The sequence below is a fragment of the Falco biarmicus genome, chromosome 2 (assembly GCF_023638135.1).
Source record: "Falco biarmicus isolate bFalBia1 chromosome 2, bFalBia1.pri, whole genome shotgun sequence".
NCBI lineage: Eukaryota > Metazoa > Chordata > Aves > Falconiformes > Falconidae > Falco > Falco biarmicus.
In genome coordinates, this window is record NC_079289.1 from 121,806,048 (window position 1) to 121,827,107 (window position 21,060).

The window sequence follows — 21,060 nt, forward strand, 5'->3', positions numbered from 1 at the left end:
CTGCAAGCAATGATAAAAATAATCAATTATTTACTGTTTTTGTAATGTTAAAATATTTTACCAAGGCAAGTTGCAGTCAAAAGTAGTGTGAGTTATTTTGAAAATGGAAATACATAAAGATGCATTTATACAAGTGCAAGACTAAACATTTTACATAACTGTATTCAATGAGAAGATATACAGTAAGTGCACACTTGATAACACTAAGCAGGCAAAACTTAACGTTAGTTCCATATACTGTTGTATAGTTCATGCACAGATCTCTCCCAAAGTAAAGAGGCTGTTCCAAATAATTCTTGCTGGGATGAAAAACAGGATGGGTTGCTGGTAGGGATGTCAGCACGGATGAGGGTCAGTTATAGACATTACTTACTGTAATTTGTGATTGCCGTGGGAGAGGAGTGGCTGTTGGTGTGATAGTAATACTGCTGGTGATTTTATTGGTGGGCTTACTGGGTAGGCCATTAGCTAGTGTTGGAGTTCTGTTGTCTTGCACCTGATTACAAGGGCTGATGGGCTTGGAATTGGTGAGAGCTTGGACGTAAGGACTTCCTAAGTGGATGTGGATTTTGTTATCCTCAGTAGTTATTACACTTGATCCCGTACTGTTAGATCTCTGAAAGTGCCATGATGACTGCCTGTCTGGGGATACTCTAAAAACAGCATGCTTGGCTCCCGTTTCCAAAGGCTCTGAGGAGAGTATTTGTTCCTGAGAACTTGAGCCTGGTAAAGCCAAAGGGGACATTGTTCTTTCAGGAGTTAAAGAACCACATGATTCAGGAGTTTGAGACCTTGTAAAAGTAGCCATAGTAATAGGAGAAATTACTTGTTCTGGGCTCATATAACCTTCTGCTGCTTTTGATTTTACAGGTGTTAAGGAGGCATTTTGAATAATGGTTATTCTTTGCTTGGGAGTGCCACAGTTGGGTATAACTGCTGTGCTTGTGTAGGAGTGAGGACTTTCAGTGGTAGGACTAGTTATTTCAAGCGTTGCTGTGTTCTGTCCATGGTCTGGAGTTACTTTTATGTGAAGAGGTTGGCCAGGTGTATGGCTTAGCACTAGGTCTCCGGTCTGTGTGCAGTTACCATTTTGCTTTGTATGAATCTTTCCATTTTGAGGATGGCTGTCTTTGGACTTCATCCAAGGGATCCATAATTTTTTGTTCACGACATTTGCAATGGATGGGTTGCTTTTGAAAGACACCTTTAATTCTTCCTCGTTGTTGCCTTTGTCCTCATTATCACTGTCTTCGTACAGTTGCCCATTTATGACTGTTTGCTCTAAAGGCATGAGGGTTTTATAATCAGGTGGTTCATTGTCTGCTGGATCTGTCTGGACTTCTTTAGAAAAAACTTGCAAGTCAGAAATTCTCCTTCCATTGAGACCAGGCCTGAAGTTCTTGCTTAAGCGTCTGTATCTCTCCAGTTCTTTTGTGAGGCTTTCCATTTCTCTTGTTAACTCCCTGTTCTTGTTTTCTTGCTGGAGAAGTTTTTTCTGTAAGACACTCTGATCGCCTCGGAGGTGAGAGATCAGGTCTTCTGTTGCCATGTATTCATGAATTTTCTCTTTCAGTGCATCTACTTCTCTGGAAAGGTGACTTGATTTAGCTTCCTCTTCTCTGAGCTTCTTAAAAAGGCGCTGCTCTTCACTGTGCTCTGCCTTTTCTGTTGATTTATACCTCGCCACTTCCATTTTCACAGCTTCCAGTTCCTCTGATAGGAGCTTGGCTCTGTCCCGTTCGTTGGCATATCTTCGTTCTAAAGACTCAAATTCATCTTCAGTTTTCATAAGATCATCTTCTATGGCCTTCATTTCTTTCAGCTTCTGCTTAAGTCTCTCAACTTCTTGAGAAAGCTCTTTGATTTTGTTGTTTTCCTGCTGCAAGGAGGTGCTGGATTTAGTACTCTCCTTGATTTTATTTTTCAGAAACTCTTTTTCAACAGCTTCCAGTGACTGAAGTCTCTTTCTTAAAATATTCACTTTGGAAACAAGATCACTTCCTTTCTCCTCTTCTGCTTTGAGTTTGTTTTTCAGTTCATCTCTTTCTTTTGTAACACTGGACATTTTTTCCTCTGCATCAGATTTTGATTTCAGTGCCTTTTTACTTTCCTCAATTAGTTTTTCTGTAACGGACATCACTTTATTTTGTTCCACCTGAAGCTGAGAAGTTGCAGCTTGCAGCTTTTCTTCTGTTTGCTTTATTTTTTCACCCATAGTTTTTCTGTCATCCACAAGCATCACGGTTAGACTCTTCAGCTTTGTTAAATCTTCCTTAAGTGTAAACTCAGTTTTTTCTAACTTGCTTTCAATTGCTTCAAGCTCACCAACTCTAGCTTTTAAGCCATCCAGCTCATGGGACAACTGCTTTGTTAACATTTTTTCTCTTTCTAGGTTGCACTTCATGGAGTAACATTCCTGTTTGCTCTTGTTGAAAGCATCTTCTAATTTCTCCAGCTCCATAATTCTTTTGTTAAGTTTGTCAACTTCCCCTTTAAGGTTCGTGCTCTGTGATGCTTCTTTTTCTAACTTTCTATTAAGTTCTGTGCACTGATCTTCCATTTTTATGAGCTCTTCATCTTTTCCTTCCATCTCTAGCAGTCGTTTCCGTAGTTCTTCTACTTCGGTCATAAGCATGGTGTTCCCACACTCTCCCTTATTTATCTTATCCCTTAGGTCTTGCAGTTCTTCTTCTGCTCTTCGTAAAGACTTATTGGTCTCTTCCAGCTCATCGATTTGTCGGCTGAGAGCAGTTAATTTTAACCGAAGCTGACGATTCTGACAGTCTTCATTAGTTAGTTTGGCCATCATTGCCTCTTGGTCTTGGGAAATCTTACTGCTTTGGGCTTGAAGTTCAGCCTCCAGCCTGCTGGCTCTCTGCTTCTCTTCTTGAACTTTGGCTTCAGCGAAAGCCAGCTTCTCATGTGCTTGTTCTGCAGAAATGGTTAATTCTTGAATTTTTTGACTTTGTTGGTTCAACTGTTCAGTGAGTCTTTGCTGTTCATCCACCACCATTAAAGCAAAGGATTTCAGTTTAGTCAGTTCTTCTTTCAGTTTAGCTATTTTCTTGCTGCTTTCCTTTTCTTTTTTTGCCTGATGTGCTGTTTCTTGTTCAAGAAGCTTTTTCAGTCTGTGGGAGGAAATAATACTGTATTTTGTAGTCATTTTAATGGGCATTTAAAAACACATTTGAAATACTGTGACATCTCTACCAGGTATGCATAAACACCCACTTGTAACTATAAGCAGATCTGTCCTTGTGGCATCATGAGGAAGTGCTCACAGGCCTTACTTTCTACTCAGAAGTTCTTTTGTAATGGGCACTTAAGTATGATCATTTAGACTGAGTAACTTCCGTAATTACATATCTTAGGTTACATTTTCAGCTTTTGACAGGTATTAGTGCAATACAACTTCTTGGTATTCTGTGCTAGAACAACACTGATCTTGGCTGTTTGCTGAGGCTAGGTATGTGCATGCAAGGCTTTGGTATTTTTCTTTTTAAGAGATGTGATTATCATAGTGGTTGATAAATTAAATCAGTGCAACCCTCAAGGGCAGGTATAATTTACAGCATCGTAAACCTCCTAATAAATTTAAGTTACTTATAAAGCATCCTGATGTTTTACGATATTTTGTGATTAAACCTTGTGGATGTTAAAGTATGTGAAGGAAATGTAGCCACGCTAGGCAGTTAGTCAGGCTGCCTAATGTGAATTTCTAAGCAGCACATTAGAGCAAAATTAAACATTGTAGGTAAGTCTGTCCTCAGTGAAAATGCAGGCCTTGTGACCTTGTATGGTATGCACACAAAAAAAATGCAGTCAGCAGATAAACAGGTGTTCAGGTTGTGTCTTTTGAACTTAAGAGAGCCCAACCATCTTGCTGTCTGTTAGGCTTGGATTTGGTCTTATATCCAAAACTTGCAGGTACACCTAAGTGCAACCGTGCTTTTACATGATTCCTTGAAGGTATTCATAATGGTTTTCCAAAATTAGTATTACAAATTTATGTTAGTACTCACATTACTGAGATGCAACATACTTAATTTGATATAGACTTGGGATAAGGTTGTGCATTTGTTTATGTAAGATCCTAAAAAATCACCGAATACCTCCGATAATTGGATTTTTCTGTAGGCTTTTCTTTGTCAGGGAGAGATTTGTAGAGTTGGTCTGAGGTATGACTAGGTTTGGCCAGCACATTTTCCTCCTTTCAGTTAAATTTTTTCCCACAGCCAACCTTTAAGTATATTCTGGTATTAAATAAAAATCTGTAAAGCCTAGGTTGAAGCAATAAAGTATTAGAATTTGTATGTTTTTGCTGTTGCTGATATGTATGGTACGTATCCAGTTGTGTAAATCACGAAAAGGGTTGTGTATCAGGACTGTACTTACACAAAATGACTGCTTTAGGGCTCAGTAGCTGAGGCCCCTTGCTTTCTTTTTGTTTGTCTAGAGGGTTTTTTTTGTTTAGTTTGTTTTTTCCCCCTCTGAAATGTGACGATGACCCTCTTGAAGTTGCTGCTGAAACTTAAGATTTCTGTCCTACATTTGTCTCTGGTCACTACTGTGATGCCCTTGTCCAAGTGGTGAGTCTTTACAGCTTTCTGTGGACAAGTTCCTGTTGCAACCGTCCTTTAGTTCAGGAAGAGCTTAGATAGTGGCCTCCTTTGCACAGCTCTTTATTAGCTGTTGACTGACTGGAGACATAGATTTCTGGGCATTTAATAGGCTGCCTCAGCAGCATCCCTCTTGGCAGCATTGTAGTTTTCCTGCACAGAGAGAAGTCATCCCTGCCATTCTACAGCTATCCGTTAGACTTATCTCATTTAATGGTGATGTTATATAGAAGTCTGCGACTGAAATTTCTTGCAAAATTTCTTCACCATCCTCACTGTTTTTATTTTAGTGCGCAAGTTGCGCTATATTGAATGTAATGAAATGCTTTATATGAAGAATTGACAGAACGGGAAGTAGCAATAAACGAAGTTGATATCAAAGACTTAAAGCAGCCCCAGATTCTTTACAACAATCGATTAACATAATGGGGAAAAAAGATGAAAAGTAGGAGTAGAGAGGGAAAGGTTTGTGAAATGAGCTTGAAGGAGTGCTGCTGGTTGACAGAACAATAAATGCGGAGAAAGAAGACGGCACCATCTTCAAAGGCAGCTTTTTACTGTCGTCTTGGTGTATAAACTTTTGTCCACTTTCAGTGCTACTTTGAGATTTTTAGTGTAAAAATCTCTCTTCTTTCCCCACCCTTGTCTCTAAATGCTTTAGCAGTGAAGTTCAATTGATGATTTACTGTTGCCATAGATATAAAACCATAACAGAAGCATAACTAACAATTTCATTTGGAATGAACTCAGTTTTTGTGTGTGCATGAAGTTAAGACATCTTATATTAATACTGTTAAAATAGACTTGGGCTTACTAGCATTTGAGTAGTTTTAGCTTGCTTCACGGTAATCCATTTTTGTAAGGCAAATTTAGCTGAGGTTCTTAATACCAAAATCAATCAGTGTTTTACCCAACACTTCTGTATTAACTAGTTGATACCTGTCTGGCCAAATGAAAGTGTAATGCTACAATGAGCGATGTCCCTTAAATTGCTTTAGAAAGAAAAGTTTTACATGAAATATTAACAAACATTTGTAATTTTCACAGGGACACTATAATTTTTACAATGCAGGTAAGATAATTGTGTATAAATAGTAAATAAAATAGGTTAACAAATGTTTGAGTGAACAATCCCAGCAGTTCTTCCAGTGGTTATCATTGTATGCACTATTTGTATTTTTTCTGTCTTCTCTCTTTTTTTTTTTTTTCTTTTCCTTTTATAACTTCCTTTCTCAAGCTATCTGGAATGCTAAAGATCTGCTTCAGCAAAGCACTTGAGGTTCCAGCCTAAACTGAGTGCTTGAGTGAGGCAGTCTAACCCAATCTCTGATCAAGTTTGTGTTGCAAGGCTTATTTGAATGAAATTGCCTTAATTGCTGGCATCAGACCTGGATAATTGTATAAACTGAGAAGGATTTTCAAGAGATTCCATTTCTTTGGTTATGCCAAAAGACTTTAGGCTATTTAAAATTGTTTCCTTCATTCAAAAGATAAAATACAGTTTTAAAATCCAAACAGGAATACAAGTAAATATTTCTAACCCCTGAGATATATATCTTTTTTAAAAAATACTTCTATAAAATCATTCCATTGAACTTTAGTTACAGAGCATAGTGTAGAAGCAGTGAGTTAAAGGATTTTAATGTTTCTGAAAAGATAAAAAGGGATGTATTAGGCATGGGATCTTTATTTAATATTGTGTAGTTAAATAAGTTTTTGCACTTGTTTTTCATAACTGTATGCTTATTCATGTATTCCTATACAGAAAATGCCCTCAACAGTACTGAATAGATAATAATTTCTTGGACAGAGTTGAGATTGATATTGTAAGAAGTCAGCTGAGAGTCCATTAGTATTTGCAAAAGAATTTTTCCTTGGCTGCTGAATTCCCGTTTCATGCTTCAGTACATCACAGCAATTGTGTCTGCACACGTGCACTTTGGAATGAGAGAGGACCCAAAAATATTTGAGTTTTTTGATGTTGGTTTTTTTTTGTTTCTTTGGGTTTTTTGAAAAAAATCATTGCTTGGTTTTGGTCAGCTTTTCTTGGGGAACCTGGCTTCTGCAGGTCAGGGCTTGATTATGTATATAATTTGAATTAAGGTGAATCACACGTTCAATTGCAGAAGTGCTGTAACTGCTAAAAGCACTTTGTGATATTTTGCATACTTTTAAGTCAGAGTATCCAGAGTATTTGAGAGAGTAATTTTACCAAAAATATGCAAAGGTCAAAAAAAAGTTGGCATACTTTTTTTTTTTTTTAAATCCTGAACAGGCAGTTCCCTAGCCAATAAAATATTTTTATTGTTTTCATTTCCAGTTGAATTTCATGATCATGTAATTTCATATTAGGCAAAGGTAGGTATATCATTTAGTCAAAGCTTTCACAGATAATTCCAAGCAGTTGACTTCATAGGACTACAAGAACCCATTCTGAATCCAGGCCAGCAAAAACAGGCATTGGAAACTGTTTTAATGAACATGAATGTTAGGTAATTAAGCAGAATCAGGGCAGTGTCTTACTACTTTTTCTTCAGAGCTTCTGTTATTTATAACTGCTTAATTGTGGCTTACTATCTTAGTTGTTTGCAATACCAGTTGCCTGCTTTTTTATTTCCTTAAAGAGATAGTTTTGTGTCTGCTCTCCTCTGCTCATTGTAATCAATTTCCTCTGTATGCATACTAAAGCTTCTTGGTGTCAATACCATGCATTCAATGGGATTGTCTTGTTTTCCAGGTATTTTTTTTAATATGTATAGCTTCGGCTACACTACATTATATTAAGCAACATGATGACTATGTTTTCCCTGCTAGATGTGGGGACTCCTAAAGCAGTTCATTGTCTTGGTGTCATGTGATACCATTTTGTCCTTAAGTGGGGTTTTCTGGTGTCATGGGGGGACCTTTATGGTATAGACTTTGTTTAACTTCTATTTTTAGGATTCTAAGGGAGTGGCTTTTCCTTTGAGTTTCAGGGAAAACAAAGAAAGCATGGGACACTGAGATTGCAAGACACTTATTTTTAAAATTTTTTAGTTTATTCTGGAATGAATCATTATTCTTAAAATCATAAGAATAAAAAATATTATTTTGTTGTTGTTGTTTAAGCAATCTTGTAATGACAGCTTTAGAAAAGGCTGCATTCTGTATGGATGCAAGTGAAATAGGTGTTGGTTTGTAAAGCTGTACTTTTATCATTCCTTCCACCAAAGTATTCAGGAGATTTTAATATACACCTTAGCAATATCTTTATTTTTATCAGATCATTCTGCAGAAATGACAGAGACTTTGAATGTCTGACTTTTCTTTTTTTTTTTTTTTTTTTGTAAACTATAACATTATATATTTTAATCTAGCTCATGTTCTTTCACGATTCCCTCTGTAAAAGATGTGGCTTTCTAGAGATTCTGCAGGTTATAACATGAGGGAGACTTTCTTTGAAAGTTTTTGGACATGTGCTTGAATTTTCCCCTGTACAATGCAAATAAAAACACTAAGCTTGAAAGCTTTTAAATGTAGATGAAGTCATGCCTCTTTAGTCTCAGGCATTCTTCCCAGTTAGTAATAAGCCATGGTCTGGCCTTTAATAAGAGAAGAAACATGCTTCATCATTTCTGCTAAGTCTTACAAGTTGTTGTAATTTTTGACACCAATGCAGTTAAATACTTATTTTCAGAAGAAAGCCAGTCTGTCTGTGCCTTCCACAGTTTATTGCAAAATTTTGGATTTATTAAAATGAGTTTCTGATCTTAGGGTGGCTATGCATTTTTTTTTTTCTTTGCTTACAATTCTACTTATTGATGTGCAGTTTTTATGAAGACATATGTTATAGCTACTTTTATGGTGCTCTGTTATCTTTATTAATGTTTCTTTTTTCCCCCTGTCATAAAGTCAAAAGCCTTTGAAATTACAGCAGCAACAACATACCATAGCTGTTGTGTAATCTGTTGGCATTATCTGAATCAGTCAGCACTTCCCAACAGAATGCGAACACTTATTTTAAAATTTGTTTTCCAGTATATTATTTACATATGTATACTTTGAATCATTAATTTATAGTGGGAATGCAAACTTCCACAAATGGTGTCTCTGAACTACAAGTTATTGTGTGTAAGGCAAATTTCCTGAGAAGGAAATATATTTTATAAAATGAGGATTTTTAATGAGAGGGTGTGTGAGTTCAGCTTATTACTCCACAGACTACCACACAGTAATTATTGTTTTATCTGATGCTTAAAATGCTGACTTGCTTTACAGGTCTTAATAAAAGTTGTATGTGATGAATGGTGTTGCCAATTATGGGTTAACAGGCAAAATTTCTGATGGATAATGAAATGCGTTTAGCTTCGATGCTGAGTAAACATACACAGATAATATATTCTTTTAAAAAATAATTCATCTGGAACAGTAATATTGCTTGTGACCATGATTTCACAACTACTCTGTTGCTGAAAATTCTTCCTGGTGATACAGGGATACTGACACTTATAAATGTTACAAAATCCTGTGCAAATCTGGTGACAGTAAATGGTATGAGAAATTTTTAACGAATTTATTTTGGTTAATTTAAGATTTAAGACTGAATTAACATTCATTTCTAGTTGGACTAATTTTAATTCAGGGCTAAAATTCAGTATTTTCTCATGAAATCTCAGTTTAAGGAAATAATTTTCTGTCTTGAATTATATAGTCTTTCTGTATCTAGATGTTCTTAGAAATCACCTATCAAAACAACAGTCCTGTGTAAAAAGTATTAATGCTTTCTGGGCAGTAACTGTTCAAATGTTCAAGGTGATAGTTATTAATTGTCTGTTCACTTATAATCTTGTAATGGTAGCCATCCACAATGTCTGGGATTGATAGGAAAGTGCAGGATTTTTAGGTGGCAATGAAGAAGCTGCTATCCTGTTAAATTGTTGGCATGGTTTTGTTTTGTTTTCATTTTTTTTGTCCTTGACTGCATATCCTGAAAAACAGTTGTAAATGAGCGCTAACCTGACAAGACCACAATATGCATGTGCATTACTTTCATTTAGCCTTAAAAACTCTGGGTCCCAGAGTTCAGCTACTAGAAAACATGGCGCAATGAATTGTGAGCTGGGCTTAGTGTCACTGTTTTTGAGATGCACTCTTCTTTTTTCTTCCCTCTTTCTAGATTTAACAGCTATTTCAGGTATTCTTTAAAATCAGTATCTATTACTGTTTGTGTTTCAGTGGCATATAATTGTGCATGTAGCATGACTGTTAATCCTCTGTGTTCTGAATCGAAATGCATCAATAACTTCACTGGCTCATGGGAATAAGACTTGGGGTTTGTTAGTTGAGATTTTTTTGTATTACCACAGTGCAGATTAATTCCTTAGCCTTCTCTCTGTCTCTCTCACCCTCTCTCCACACTGCCTGTAAAGTCAGAAATAAAGCAAGTAATTTCAGATGCAACACCAGAATTTGGAACTCTTCAAATTTACGTCAGCCAGGAAATTATAGTTTTACAGATGGAAAGGTTTCAGAAGGAAATGGAAAGATGAAACACAAGAGATCTGGTATAGGGGTCAAAGCAACAAGGCTGAGGCATAACTTCTCAGTTACTAATCCAGGCCCTGCTTTTGTATTTTCTTCATCTTTAACAAGTAAAATTTTGTGCCTACACTTCAGATTTATTAAAACGGAAAAGCATTGCTGACTTGCTGTAACAGATTATTTTGAGAATTAGTATTAACCCAAAGGGGTGTTAATAGTATGGTAGCTATGCAAAATAAACCAAGACAACTACTGCTTTTTATAATTTATGATTTTTATATGACTGTGTCATTGAAATTATGGCATTTGATGATTTGATACTTGACATCACATCACAAGAAGTTAAATTGATGGGAGAAATCCTTTGTCTTTATTATGAACCTGGGTTTTGTCTTAAATGTATACTTTAAGAATTCCTGCTAGAACATTATTGCTTGACCGCAGTTATTGAGCTGTTTTTAAAATCACAGGTGTTATAAAACACTCTGTACTACGGAGGTAAACAGGACAGTGATTTTCCATTTTTTTTTTTTCCCCTCCATGGGCAGGTGGATGTGTTTGCCTTGCCCGTTCAAAGTGTTAATATTGGTAATCCTTACCATTGCAGCCTACTGCTAGGATTTAGCAAGTGAAAAATTGTAGCAGGAGTTAACTGAGCTCCTGGAAAGTGTTTTTTAGAGCCCTGGCTGCCTTCCCCCCTCATTCCTTGTGGGAAGATTAGGCAAAAACGAGGGAATGCAGCTTGGCCAAGTTCTGGAAATCTCTGGTCAGGCTGTTACTAGCACTGATTACCCCAGCCATGTCTGTTTGGTTTGTATGAGGCAAATACTACTTAGTTTCCACTGCCATGCTGTGTTTACTGTTGATGGAATAGTTGGAGGGCTGAGTTTTTGTCTTGGGTATTTAATCTGCATCCTTCAAATGACTGAGGTGTTTGCAGAAGTTCTGATTCCCTGAATGTGTCAGTTGCTTCAGTTCTGTGTAATTTTGTAACCCTTAAATCATCTTAGTTTAATAATACTTGGTTTAGATTAAGAGAACAGTCCTGAGTTTTCTATTTCTTTAAGCCATTCCCGTAGATAAATCCTGTATGTATTCTGATTGTGCTTTTTTTTTATTATTCTGTATATAACATCATAGTGTGTAGGTTCAAAGTGGATGTCTTTTATGGATGCTTTTTTTTCTGGGGGGGCATTTGGGAAAATAGGTGCTTTTCTAGTACCTGATTTACCTGGGGCAGTGCTAGTGCTGCTGTCTTGACCAGAACTGGGCATAACTGTGCAAGGATCAGATTCATACAACCTTTTTTTAACTTCATTTAGTTAATATTTTTGGTATGACAGAAAATGGCACTCAGCCAACAAAAACACATCATGTTACTCAGAGGAGACTGGTTAGTCATAAATGTCATTTTCCCATAACATTTACAGGAACTAGATGTTCTCTAAAACAATTTTAACACGCATTTTATATATAAATAAATGTCTGGGGCCACACTTTCATCCATGGGCAGAAAGGTGCTATGCCTATCTCTTATGCTAACCACGACCTTATTTGTATATTCATCACCAGCAGTGGTAAAATTTAGAACTTTCCATAATGCCACGTGCACTTCCTCTGTTGAACTGGTGGCATCCTTGTTGCTGCCAGTCCTGGATAAGCTGCTCAGGCATACAGTGTCCACTTGCTTTTAGAGGTGGAAGTTGGCTGCAAACTTCAGTGTGTTCTCCACAAGCTCAATGCACATGACAACAATTTGTGATGAAATTGTGATTAGAACCACACAGATTAAACATTTTAAGTTAAATAAAGGTACTATAGTACTGAATGGGACTATCTGGGAAGACTTGAGTTTGCCATCATTTGGAGGAATGGGGCTACTTAAAAACAATTAGACAAACATTTCTCAGGTATCATGTGGGTGGGGTCACTCCTGTGCAGAAGGATGAAGTTCTGTGGCTACGTGAGGGTCCTGTTCATACCCATAAAATCCTTACCATATATGTATATCCTAAGACAAAAAGTAAGCCCTTTTTCTGGTGTGCATACTTCCAGAAGTAGCTCTGTGTATGTGTATAATAAGGAGTGTTTGAAGACTGGGCTTGGGCAGCACCCTGTTCCTTTTTTTTGACAGAAAACATGACCCTTAATTGTTACTGCAAATTTAGCTGAGATAACTTAAATTTTCTTTGTTGCAAGGTTGTATGAAGCAGTATAGTTGGGGATTTCCAAATGGGCAAAAGACTTTAATTAGGTCTGCTGATACAGTTGCACCTTTTTCCAGTAGCCAAGACTGGAAGTAATAACAGCAGTAATAACAGTAATGTCAAACAGAGATTTCACTTTGAAGCTAAATACGCATCTTCTTCCTGTAGACCTGATAATGTGAGAGTGTCCATTTTCTCTAAGACTGACTTGGCCAGCACTTCATCTTGGAGGATGCAGGTGAGAGGCAATGCACTGCAGCATGGTTAACTAGCTAAAGATGGCTTTGAAGCGACAAATGATGAAGAATGGCGCTAGTTTCCTGTTTTGCAGTATGTGACCTTCAGAAATTGTATTAAAACTTACTTCCAGTGGTTTACAAATTGCTTCTGGGTATTGAAGCCCTGTAGTTCTGGGGACTTGCTCCCTGGGAGATAATTCACTTTCTTGCTGTCTGTCCTAATCTTGCTAAATGTCTTCTTGCAGTATGTCTCCTATATCTGAATGTGTTGAGATTTGGGGGAAGTGTGGGATGTTGGGAAGTTGCATTTTCTCTTGTCTCAGTAGGACCTGGGGCCACATCAGCCTGGGAGCACTTGGTGAATTATCTAAAGGTGCAAAGTCAATGCATGTTTGTTTAAAGTGTGTTAATCCTTAGCATAGGTGCTCTTGTTAAGGATTTAAGTTTACATGGTTTCTCCAAACTGATCCTCTTCAAAGAGGACTCACATGCTGTTTTAGACTACAGGGTATGAAGCTACAGCAGAGAGCTAAAGATCATAGTCTGAGAATGTTTTTAAAGGTTATAGTTCTAACCAAGGTTTACTTCATATATTTAATTCACATATTTAAATAATAAATAGTAATTTAAGTAGCCTCTTGATCTGTGATGAATTGTCTAACAAAAGAACATCTTTTACTCTCAGATCTGTTGATTATGATGTGCTGAAGTGAGATTTTCCTTTCTTTGCAGCCTTTGTAGTTCACTGTGTTAAAGATCAAATACCCTGCTTAAACATTAAAGAAAATTAGGTCCTTTAGTCGCATGTCCACTCAAAGTGCCATTTACAGTTTGTATCTAGAAGCATTTTATCTGGAAGGAGCTTGCTTTTTTTTTTTTTTTTTTTCTGGTAGCTTCTTGCCGTGTGCATCCAGCAGCTGGAGTAACTGTTGCTTGCTTTGGGAAATAGATGCTTCTCTATTTCTTAGGAAAAACTCCTAAACTGTCAGGATGACAAAGTGGTTTTAACTAGTTCTAGCTATTCTGTGACCAATGGTTTCTTAAACTCTTCTAAAATTGGTCTGAACAGTCTTCCTAAAGCCAAGAGAGATACTTGCTTTTTCCATCTTTAGTTGTTTTCCAGTTTCTTTCTCTGCCTTACAGAAACTGTCATAGAAAAAAGGCTTTTTTAGGAAAGAGGAGGGCTATGTGCATGTATGCTTCCCTTGCCCCTTCGTATGAAGACTTTCAGACTCCAAGAGTTCCCTGTTCTTCAAACAACTGTTAATTCAGTCAAACTTCTCTGCCTCATTATTCTACCCCAAATTGATTTATAACTCAGTATCGTTATGTGCCTGAGGGGCATTTGGCTACACACCCTATTTGATTCTCTTTTCTTGGCTGATGGTCTGTGATGTTTAGGTTATATTTTCCTATTTTCTGAGCCACTCTGGAAATGAAGGAGCTGTAGCATGCTTTCATGCCCAGTATGTTTCTGATGTAATACATCTTAGCTTTTATAATTAATTTATAACGTGGTTTCAAATGGTGAAAATAAAGACACAATTATCTCTAGACAGAACTTGCTAGTTGTTTGGTTAACTGTGGTTAGCCTAAGTATGAGAGGGTCGTTTACAGATTATAAACTGTTGCCTTGTCAAATTCTAATCGCCCCCCCCCCCCCCCCCCCCCCCCCCCCCCCCGGGGAATCCTGATTGAACAAAACCAGGGCAACCAGACAGTTTCCAAAGTGGCTGCTCATTTGTATACTATGTTACATTTTCTTCCCTCCTTTGTAGGGGTTAGCAAAATATGTAAACTTGAAGATTCTTGTCAGCTGTTGTCTGCTGCTTTCCCAAAAGGGAATCAGTATGTACACCTTCTAGCACAACCCTGAACATTGTCCTCTGGCTGGTGTCATCCCTGCAGCAACCTCATAGGCAGTCTATTTTGTCTGTCTTGAATTGACCTGTATTGAAGCTGTACTTGCTGACTTCAGAGGCTTTTTATCCTCCTGCTCTGCTTACCCATATGCAAGCAAATGCACATACCCATTTATATATTAGATAGGTTTTTTGAAATGTGTATTTTGGAAGTTTTAAGCCTGCCAAGGTTCATGGTGGCCTTTTCATTGAAGCCAATTCAGTATTTAACCTGGGAATGATACTGGCTGCTAGTGAAAAGACGTTTCTCTTTACATCAAAGAGTCTATCATACTATTTTGCAAATTATGAAAATTATTCAGCTTTGAAGTTGCATTCCCCCCCCCCCCCCCCCCCACCTTCCTACATCTAAGTTAATATGTTCAGCATTAGATTTCAGATATTTAGGACAGGAGTTGGCTACTGCAGATGTGGAGCTGTTGTAGCCCCCCGTGTTCAAGTGAGCAAAATTTGAGAAAGAAATTAGGCTCATGTAATTCACTTTCCTCTTTTCTAGGTAGCAATCTGAAACAGAATAGCTCTGCTGAGGTTGAGAACATCTTTGACTGGGGGAGCATTTTGAAGCTGAAAACAAAACTAACTGTGGTATTAGGCTACTTCTGAGAAACCTCTGTGTAGCTATGTAGAATAGAATCATGTTTGTGAATGTGATGGGTACACATTAGCTTTGGGTCAGCCAAGCTTAATGGTTGATAAAATTCCCTAAATTTCTTGATAATTTGACTTAATTACTGAGTTAAGCACATTTTACCAGAATATTGATTAAATCCTTAAAAAGCTGACAGAATTCAGTCAGCTTACACTTTCTCTAAGGTGGCTTGTTCATGTGCTGAAATCCAATATGTAGTTAAAATGCAAGTTTTATGAGTGCGTTACTATCCATTTTTAAACAGCCAGTCTTGTGTGTGTTTTTCATGGTAGCAGCAACATGCTGCTTCATTTCAGGTTTTACATTTTTTCCTCTTTCTCTTATGCTCTCATTGCAGTAGTTGCTATGCAAACACTATGTAAGCTTTGTCTCTCCAATAAAAAAGACCAAAGTTATTTAAATCCACTCTCTGAAATGAATTTGAAAGAAATTGCTTTGATGATTAGGTTTAAGTCAGATGTTTAAGAACTTTAACCTGTCTTTTAACTGCAATTGTTGTGTTGCTTCCCAGGCCTTTGAAAGCCTAGAAGGGACGATGGAAACTGGTTGGTGCAGTGATTCATATCCCTGAAATGTATTCAAGATTAATGTTTTTCTTTTCAGATGTATTTTGTTTTTTTCCATCCACGTTTTCAGTCATTCACTGGACCTTTGTGTACCCTACCTGAAGTATGCCTGTAAAGGTTTTTGAAGCTTGAGCATGAGCAGCTAGGTGGTTGTGGGCTCTGGTTGCTCAGCTGCTATGAGCATGCAGTGTGAAACAAAATGGCTCAAGTTCTGCTTGTTTACCTCAGCAGCCACTCTCTGGTGGTCGTTCATAGGTCCCATTCCCAGCTCAAGGCTAAAGTCACGCAGTTGTGTTACATCATCATGATATGCACAATGAACTGTAGCAGAAGGGGTGACTTCTGCAACAGACAGAGAATACGTGCATTTATCAACTTGAGTGACCGAGGTTGTAGGACATTGAGTTATGTTGAAATACTGCCTAGCAAGGTTGGTTTGAACTTTCACCCCCAAGCTTTCCATTATTAAATGAGGGTTATACAATGATATTGCTGGGTGTTCACTCAGCTAGCCTTCATTCATTGCGTAAACATTCACCTCTTCCTTGTCACTCAGTTCTGTTGTTCTGGTGAGGAGGCAGTGGTTTGAGAGGTGGTGGTTTTGTACTGTTTTTAACTGGAGGTTACAGACTGCCACAGAAGATCTTCAAATATATTTTTGTTGAATTTGTGAAGATGTGAGGAAAGTGAGCTGTGAATGCCTGAGCGTGCTCCATTGGTCCATCAGCATGACTGCTGTTACTGACCTTCTGAAAGTAACATGGTGCCTTGACATGCAGTCAAAGTGATTTTTTTGACTCGCTGATAGGAAACACAGCAAACTTCAACATCAGCATGACATACTGAGAGGTGTTATGACTCAAAATCTACATTACTTCACTTAAATCCCAAGACTGGGCACTAAACTTAAAAAGAGTTTTTCAAGCAATGCCTCTTACCCTCTTGGAGCTGAGTAATACAGTTTAGTGAATGGCTGAACTAACCAAGCTTTCAACCACTTCAAAAAAGCTCAACATAAACCTCAAGGATGCCATGGCAGGATCAATTCAATATGAGAAAAAAAAGCCTAAGCAATTAAAAATAATTTATTTTTATTGGTACAGCATAGTTTCTAAGTTCAAATCATCTTGATGACAGGCTAAAGTATTAAGGGTAACTAGTAATGAGTCACAACTAAGATTTTATAGGATGGTTTTAAAGGAATGCCTCCTACATTGTAAACTCCTTAGGATTCTCTGACTTAGATATTTTAATTGCTTCTTTAATGAACTGTATTCAGGTAATGTCACACCCAGGATTTGAGAGAAGCTGTTTGCAGGAGAGATTCAGAGGAGCAGTGGCTGCTCACTTGCCCATGCCAAGGGGAAAGTTGCTGAGAGTAAAACCAGGCTGGTTTTTTCTCCCATGACAATGGCACATGTGATAATTCATCACAGTATTAGGTAAATAATATGAAAGTGCTGTTACTCAGCAAAAATCAAGCAATAAATTGATTTTACTAGTACTGATGGGGAAAATAAAACAAGTGTAAGTTATATCCTGTGGTCTTCTGGATCAAATCTCTAAAAATTCTGCTGTCAGTAGTTACATGACGTTTGTCACTGGAGGGAAGGGAAATGGCGGGGAAGGAACAAAGGGTCAATGCAGTTTGATAGGAAGTTGTCTTTCATTTCTGGAGGATATATTTGTTTCTAAAATGCTTTCTTTTTACATTGGATTGTTGTAAAAAAATTACTATAAAAAATTTAAGTGAAGAAGTACAGCTGTTGAAGACTGAATTATGTGATAATTCTTTTCCTTTACTGCCTCCTTTTATTGTTAAGTGATGCAAGCTAACATTTTTATTGCTTAAAATTAGATATTCTCAATTCCCTATTAAGAAATCTGATAAAACTAAGGACTGTAATACTGGGGGGATGGGGGGAAATGACAGTGAGACATTTTAATCATTATACCCCAGTCTAGTTATTTTTTACTCTTACCAGTATAAATGAGAGCAAAATTGGTCCTGTAAGTATTAAGCAAAGAATTTTTTTCCCTTTTGATCTAAGGAAGACTGATTATGGGAAATAGCGTTCTTCTGGCTTTTGATAGATGTTATCATTCGTATTAGCCTAGCACCATTCACAGTACAGATGGTACTTTAGATATTGCTAAAGCAGTAATTAATGGTAGATGTTACCTCCCTTCTCCGCTGGATTTGGAGGAGCCGAAATAGTCTCTTACCTATGGGTAGGCTTTTTCTAGTTACTGCCTTTATCAAAAATATGTTTATTGCATGTGTAGCATTTCTACATTTTCTACATACAGAAAAAAAGAGTATTTTTTCTTCATCATACTGTAGTCCTTTGACTTCAGTTTATCCTTTCTATTCCTGCACATTTTTTGAGGTCTGTTACTTAACTTTGGTTCATAACACATCTTTTCATACTGTAGCTATTTTCCACATTATAATTTGACAATGTATTTATTAAGTGTTAAATCCACTGGATACAGCATGCATAGGAAACCAAGTTATTGTTTATCAGCGAAGAGATCTTAAAATACTAGGACACAGGTTGCGAGGCTCAAGATATGGCAGAAAAAGCAAACAGAAGGGATGGTAAAGGGCTTAGGATACTGATCTGGGGTATTGGTTTTCTACAATGAATTTAGGTATGTTCTGGTTGTTAGGATTCTTTTCATTCTATATATACACTGTACAGTGCCCTCTTCCCTGATTCTATAGCTAGGCAGACTCAAGGCATCAACAGAGGTGTAAACTTTGCTTGTTACAAGGAAGTTAGGAAGTTTATCTTGGAAACGTGGATGTGACCTTTATCTAAAATGCCAAGGTTAATAATACACAAATACCTGAATTATCTTTGGAACGAAATGTCTCTCTCTATATTTACATTTTTTAAAGCATGTGGAAAATTACTAGTTATTTTTTTTCTTATTGTTTAAAGCAAAAAAATAAAAAGTCATGAAAACGTTGACACATGGTATTTTGACTTGGTCCCTAAATCCACATATGCTTGACAGTACAGCAATGCATATGATTGTATCAGCTGTGATTTTTCTTGAAGATATACTTGAACAAGGATTTTGCGGAATTTAAAGCCTCAAATGAAGGGGACACCCCCCACCCCCCCCCACCCCTTGTCCAAAGTTTAATGCTGATTTTATTTCTTATTGAGGAAAATGAAAACATACAACAAAAAGTTTTAACTTTTAGAAAGAGTTATAGTTTGAAGGTCTTGAGCCTTACTGTTGTAACATGTTAAATTACACGTAAGACTCTTGAGAGCAAGCTTAGTAGTTCAGATTCACAAGTAGGATAGTACAATTGACTTAATTGCAGTTGTTCCTACAAACAAGGATTTGACAGGGTTTGGTCCTTAATCAAAGGAGAGGACAGTGTAATTTTGTATGCTACGCAGATGTGAACTACAAGCACACTAATCTTCCAAGGTGCTTAGCGCCTCATCAGAGCTGTTTGCCATTCTTTGTTTTTTTGAAGTTAATAATCACAATACTGTTCAGTATCTTGTGGAGTTAAGCCTCGAAGACACCCGTGGATATTCTGATTTTGAAAGCTTCATCATTTGGTGACCAGGATTTAAAGTTTTTTCATCAAAATCTGACAGTTCTATCCTCCTGTGATTTGACAGTTGCACGCAAGACACAGAAGAGGGAAGCAGTGTGTAGGAGTTGAAAAGTTTGTTAGTAAGTAAACTAGTTACAATTGTTTCTTTCAGACATAGCATAATCTTATTGCAAAGTAATGTTTGCGGCAATTTATACATCCCTCTGTAAACTACAGTAAAAGTTGTTCAAAAGTATAGTAAACGCTTAGAAACATATGTGCACACATGTCTACTAATATATAGCACATGCATATAAATGCAGCATAAAGAGAGGCAGTAGCTCTACCTAATATATTACAATACTGTTGGAGTCTTTCCACAGCTTTAAATACAGTCATGATTTTATCCGATCATTTGGAAAGTGTGTGTCATTCATAACTACCTCCGTCTTTAACATTACATTAATTCCTCATCTGTTGGCTCTGTAGGAATTGTTTAAAATACAGTTTTTAACGCTTGAAATAAGTCAGCCCGCTTCCGAGTAATCGGGCATCTTCTAGGTCTCCTGGTGCTGTTCTGGGGGGTTGAATTGTTTCTCAGCCCTCACCCCTGGATGTTGGAAGCGACTTTCCGTGGAGAAAGCCCGGAGCGCCAGTGCTTGCCCGCGGATTCCCCGCCCGCCCTTACCTGCCCGGCTGCCTGCGGCGTCCGGCTCCGCTGCCGCTCCGTGTGCGGGCGCCGAGCTGCGCGCGCGGTGCGGGATCCCGCGGCCCCGGCGGGGCGGGACCGGCCCCCGCCCGCCCCCGCCCGCCCCGCCGCGGCGTGACGTCACCGCCCCGCCACGTGAGGCGCTGCGCGGCGGCCGCCGGCACCCGGAGAGCCCGGTGACGCGCGGCGGCCCCGGCTGGCGGCAGCGTGCAGGGGTTGGGGCTGGGGCAGCTCCTTTCCCTCGCTAGTGATGAAGTCGTTAGAAGCTGCTAGCTGATTAGTTACAATGCTTTCTACTTAGCTCTCAGTCTAGAATTTGAGAAAGGAAAAATTAAATTCCAAGTCATCTTCGTTAATCAGTTCTTCTAAGGGAGCTTTTTCTTTTTTGCATTTTTTTTTTAATATGACAAAATATGTGAGTTTTGCTGAACCCCTCTGAGGGTGATATGAACTACAACCCTTCCTTTTTTTCCCTTCTGTAAAGAGTCGGGGTCCTCAGAGGATAGTGTTTTATTTCCTGATGATGTAACTACAAAACAATTCTCTAAGTGATGATGGGAAGGCCAGAAGAAATCTGATTTCTTTTTTCTCTTCGATGTTTTTCCTACAAAAACCTTTCCTTTCCATATGTTTGTGTTTCAGCTAACACAATTAAGCAGTCCAACCAACTCTTTTTAAATGTAAAAAGGTCTTAAAGAAATGAGTTGTTTGTTTTAATATTTAGGAAAGGCAGGAAGTCAAAAAGTAGGATTTAGACTGAAGAGCTTAAAATGTATCTCTTGTACTCCCTGTCCTTCTGTGTACACCCAGAATAAACACTGAGAACACATGGGAGAAATACTGGTAATAGGCACAAAACTTGTTGAAATTCCACCAAGGGTTATCAGGAGTTAATGGAATACACACACTCCTTTTGTGTTGATGGGTAAATGAGACCATCGAAAGGGGTTCTACATTATTTTGTGCAGCTCTGTTAAGGTAGGTGCATCCACAATGCAGTCATTTGAATTTTAGTTTTCAGATAGATTTTGGTGTAGCTTAAGCCGTCCTACTGTCTGCTT

At 37.9% G+C, this 21,060-nt stretch overlaps 2 protein-coding genes across 2 annotated transcripts in view; one reads left to right on the forward strand and one right to left on the reverse strand.

Annotated features, from left to right (window-relative positions):
* The window catches only part of CMSS1 (cms1 ribosomal small subunit homolog), a 236,720-nt gene that overhangs the window by 16,036 nt on the left and 199,624 nt on the right, over window positions 1-21,060 (forward strand). The gene's annotated exons all lie outside the window — the stretch shown is intronic.
* FILIP1L (filamin A interacting protein 1 like) lies at window positions 14-20,120 on the reverse strand. Its single transcript, XM_056327812.1, has 2 exons — window positions 19,979-20,120; window positions 14-3,128 (listed from the first exon to the last, which is right to left on the reverse strand). The coding sequence occupies exon 2, from the start codon at window positions 3,011-3,013 to the stop codon at window positions 353-355; it is 2,661 nt and encodes an 886-aa protein (XP_056183787.1). The 5' UTR covers window positions 3,014-3,128; window positions 19,979-20,120; the 3' UTR covers window positions 14-352.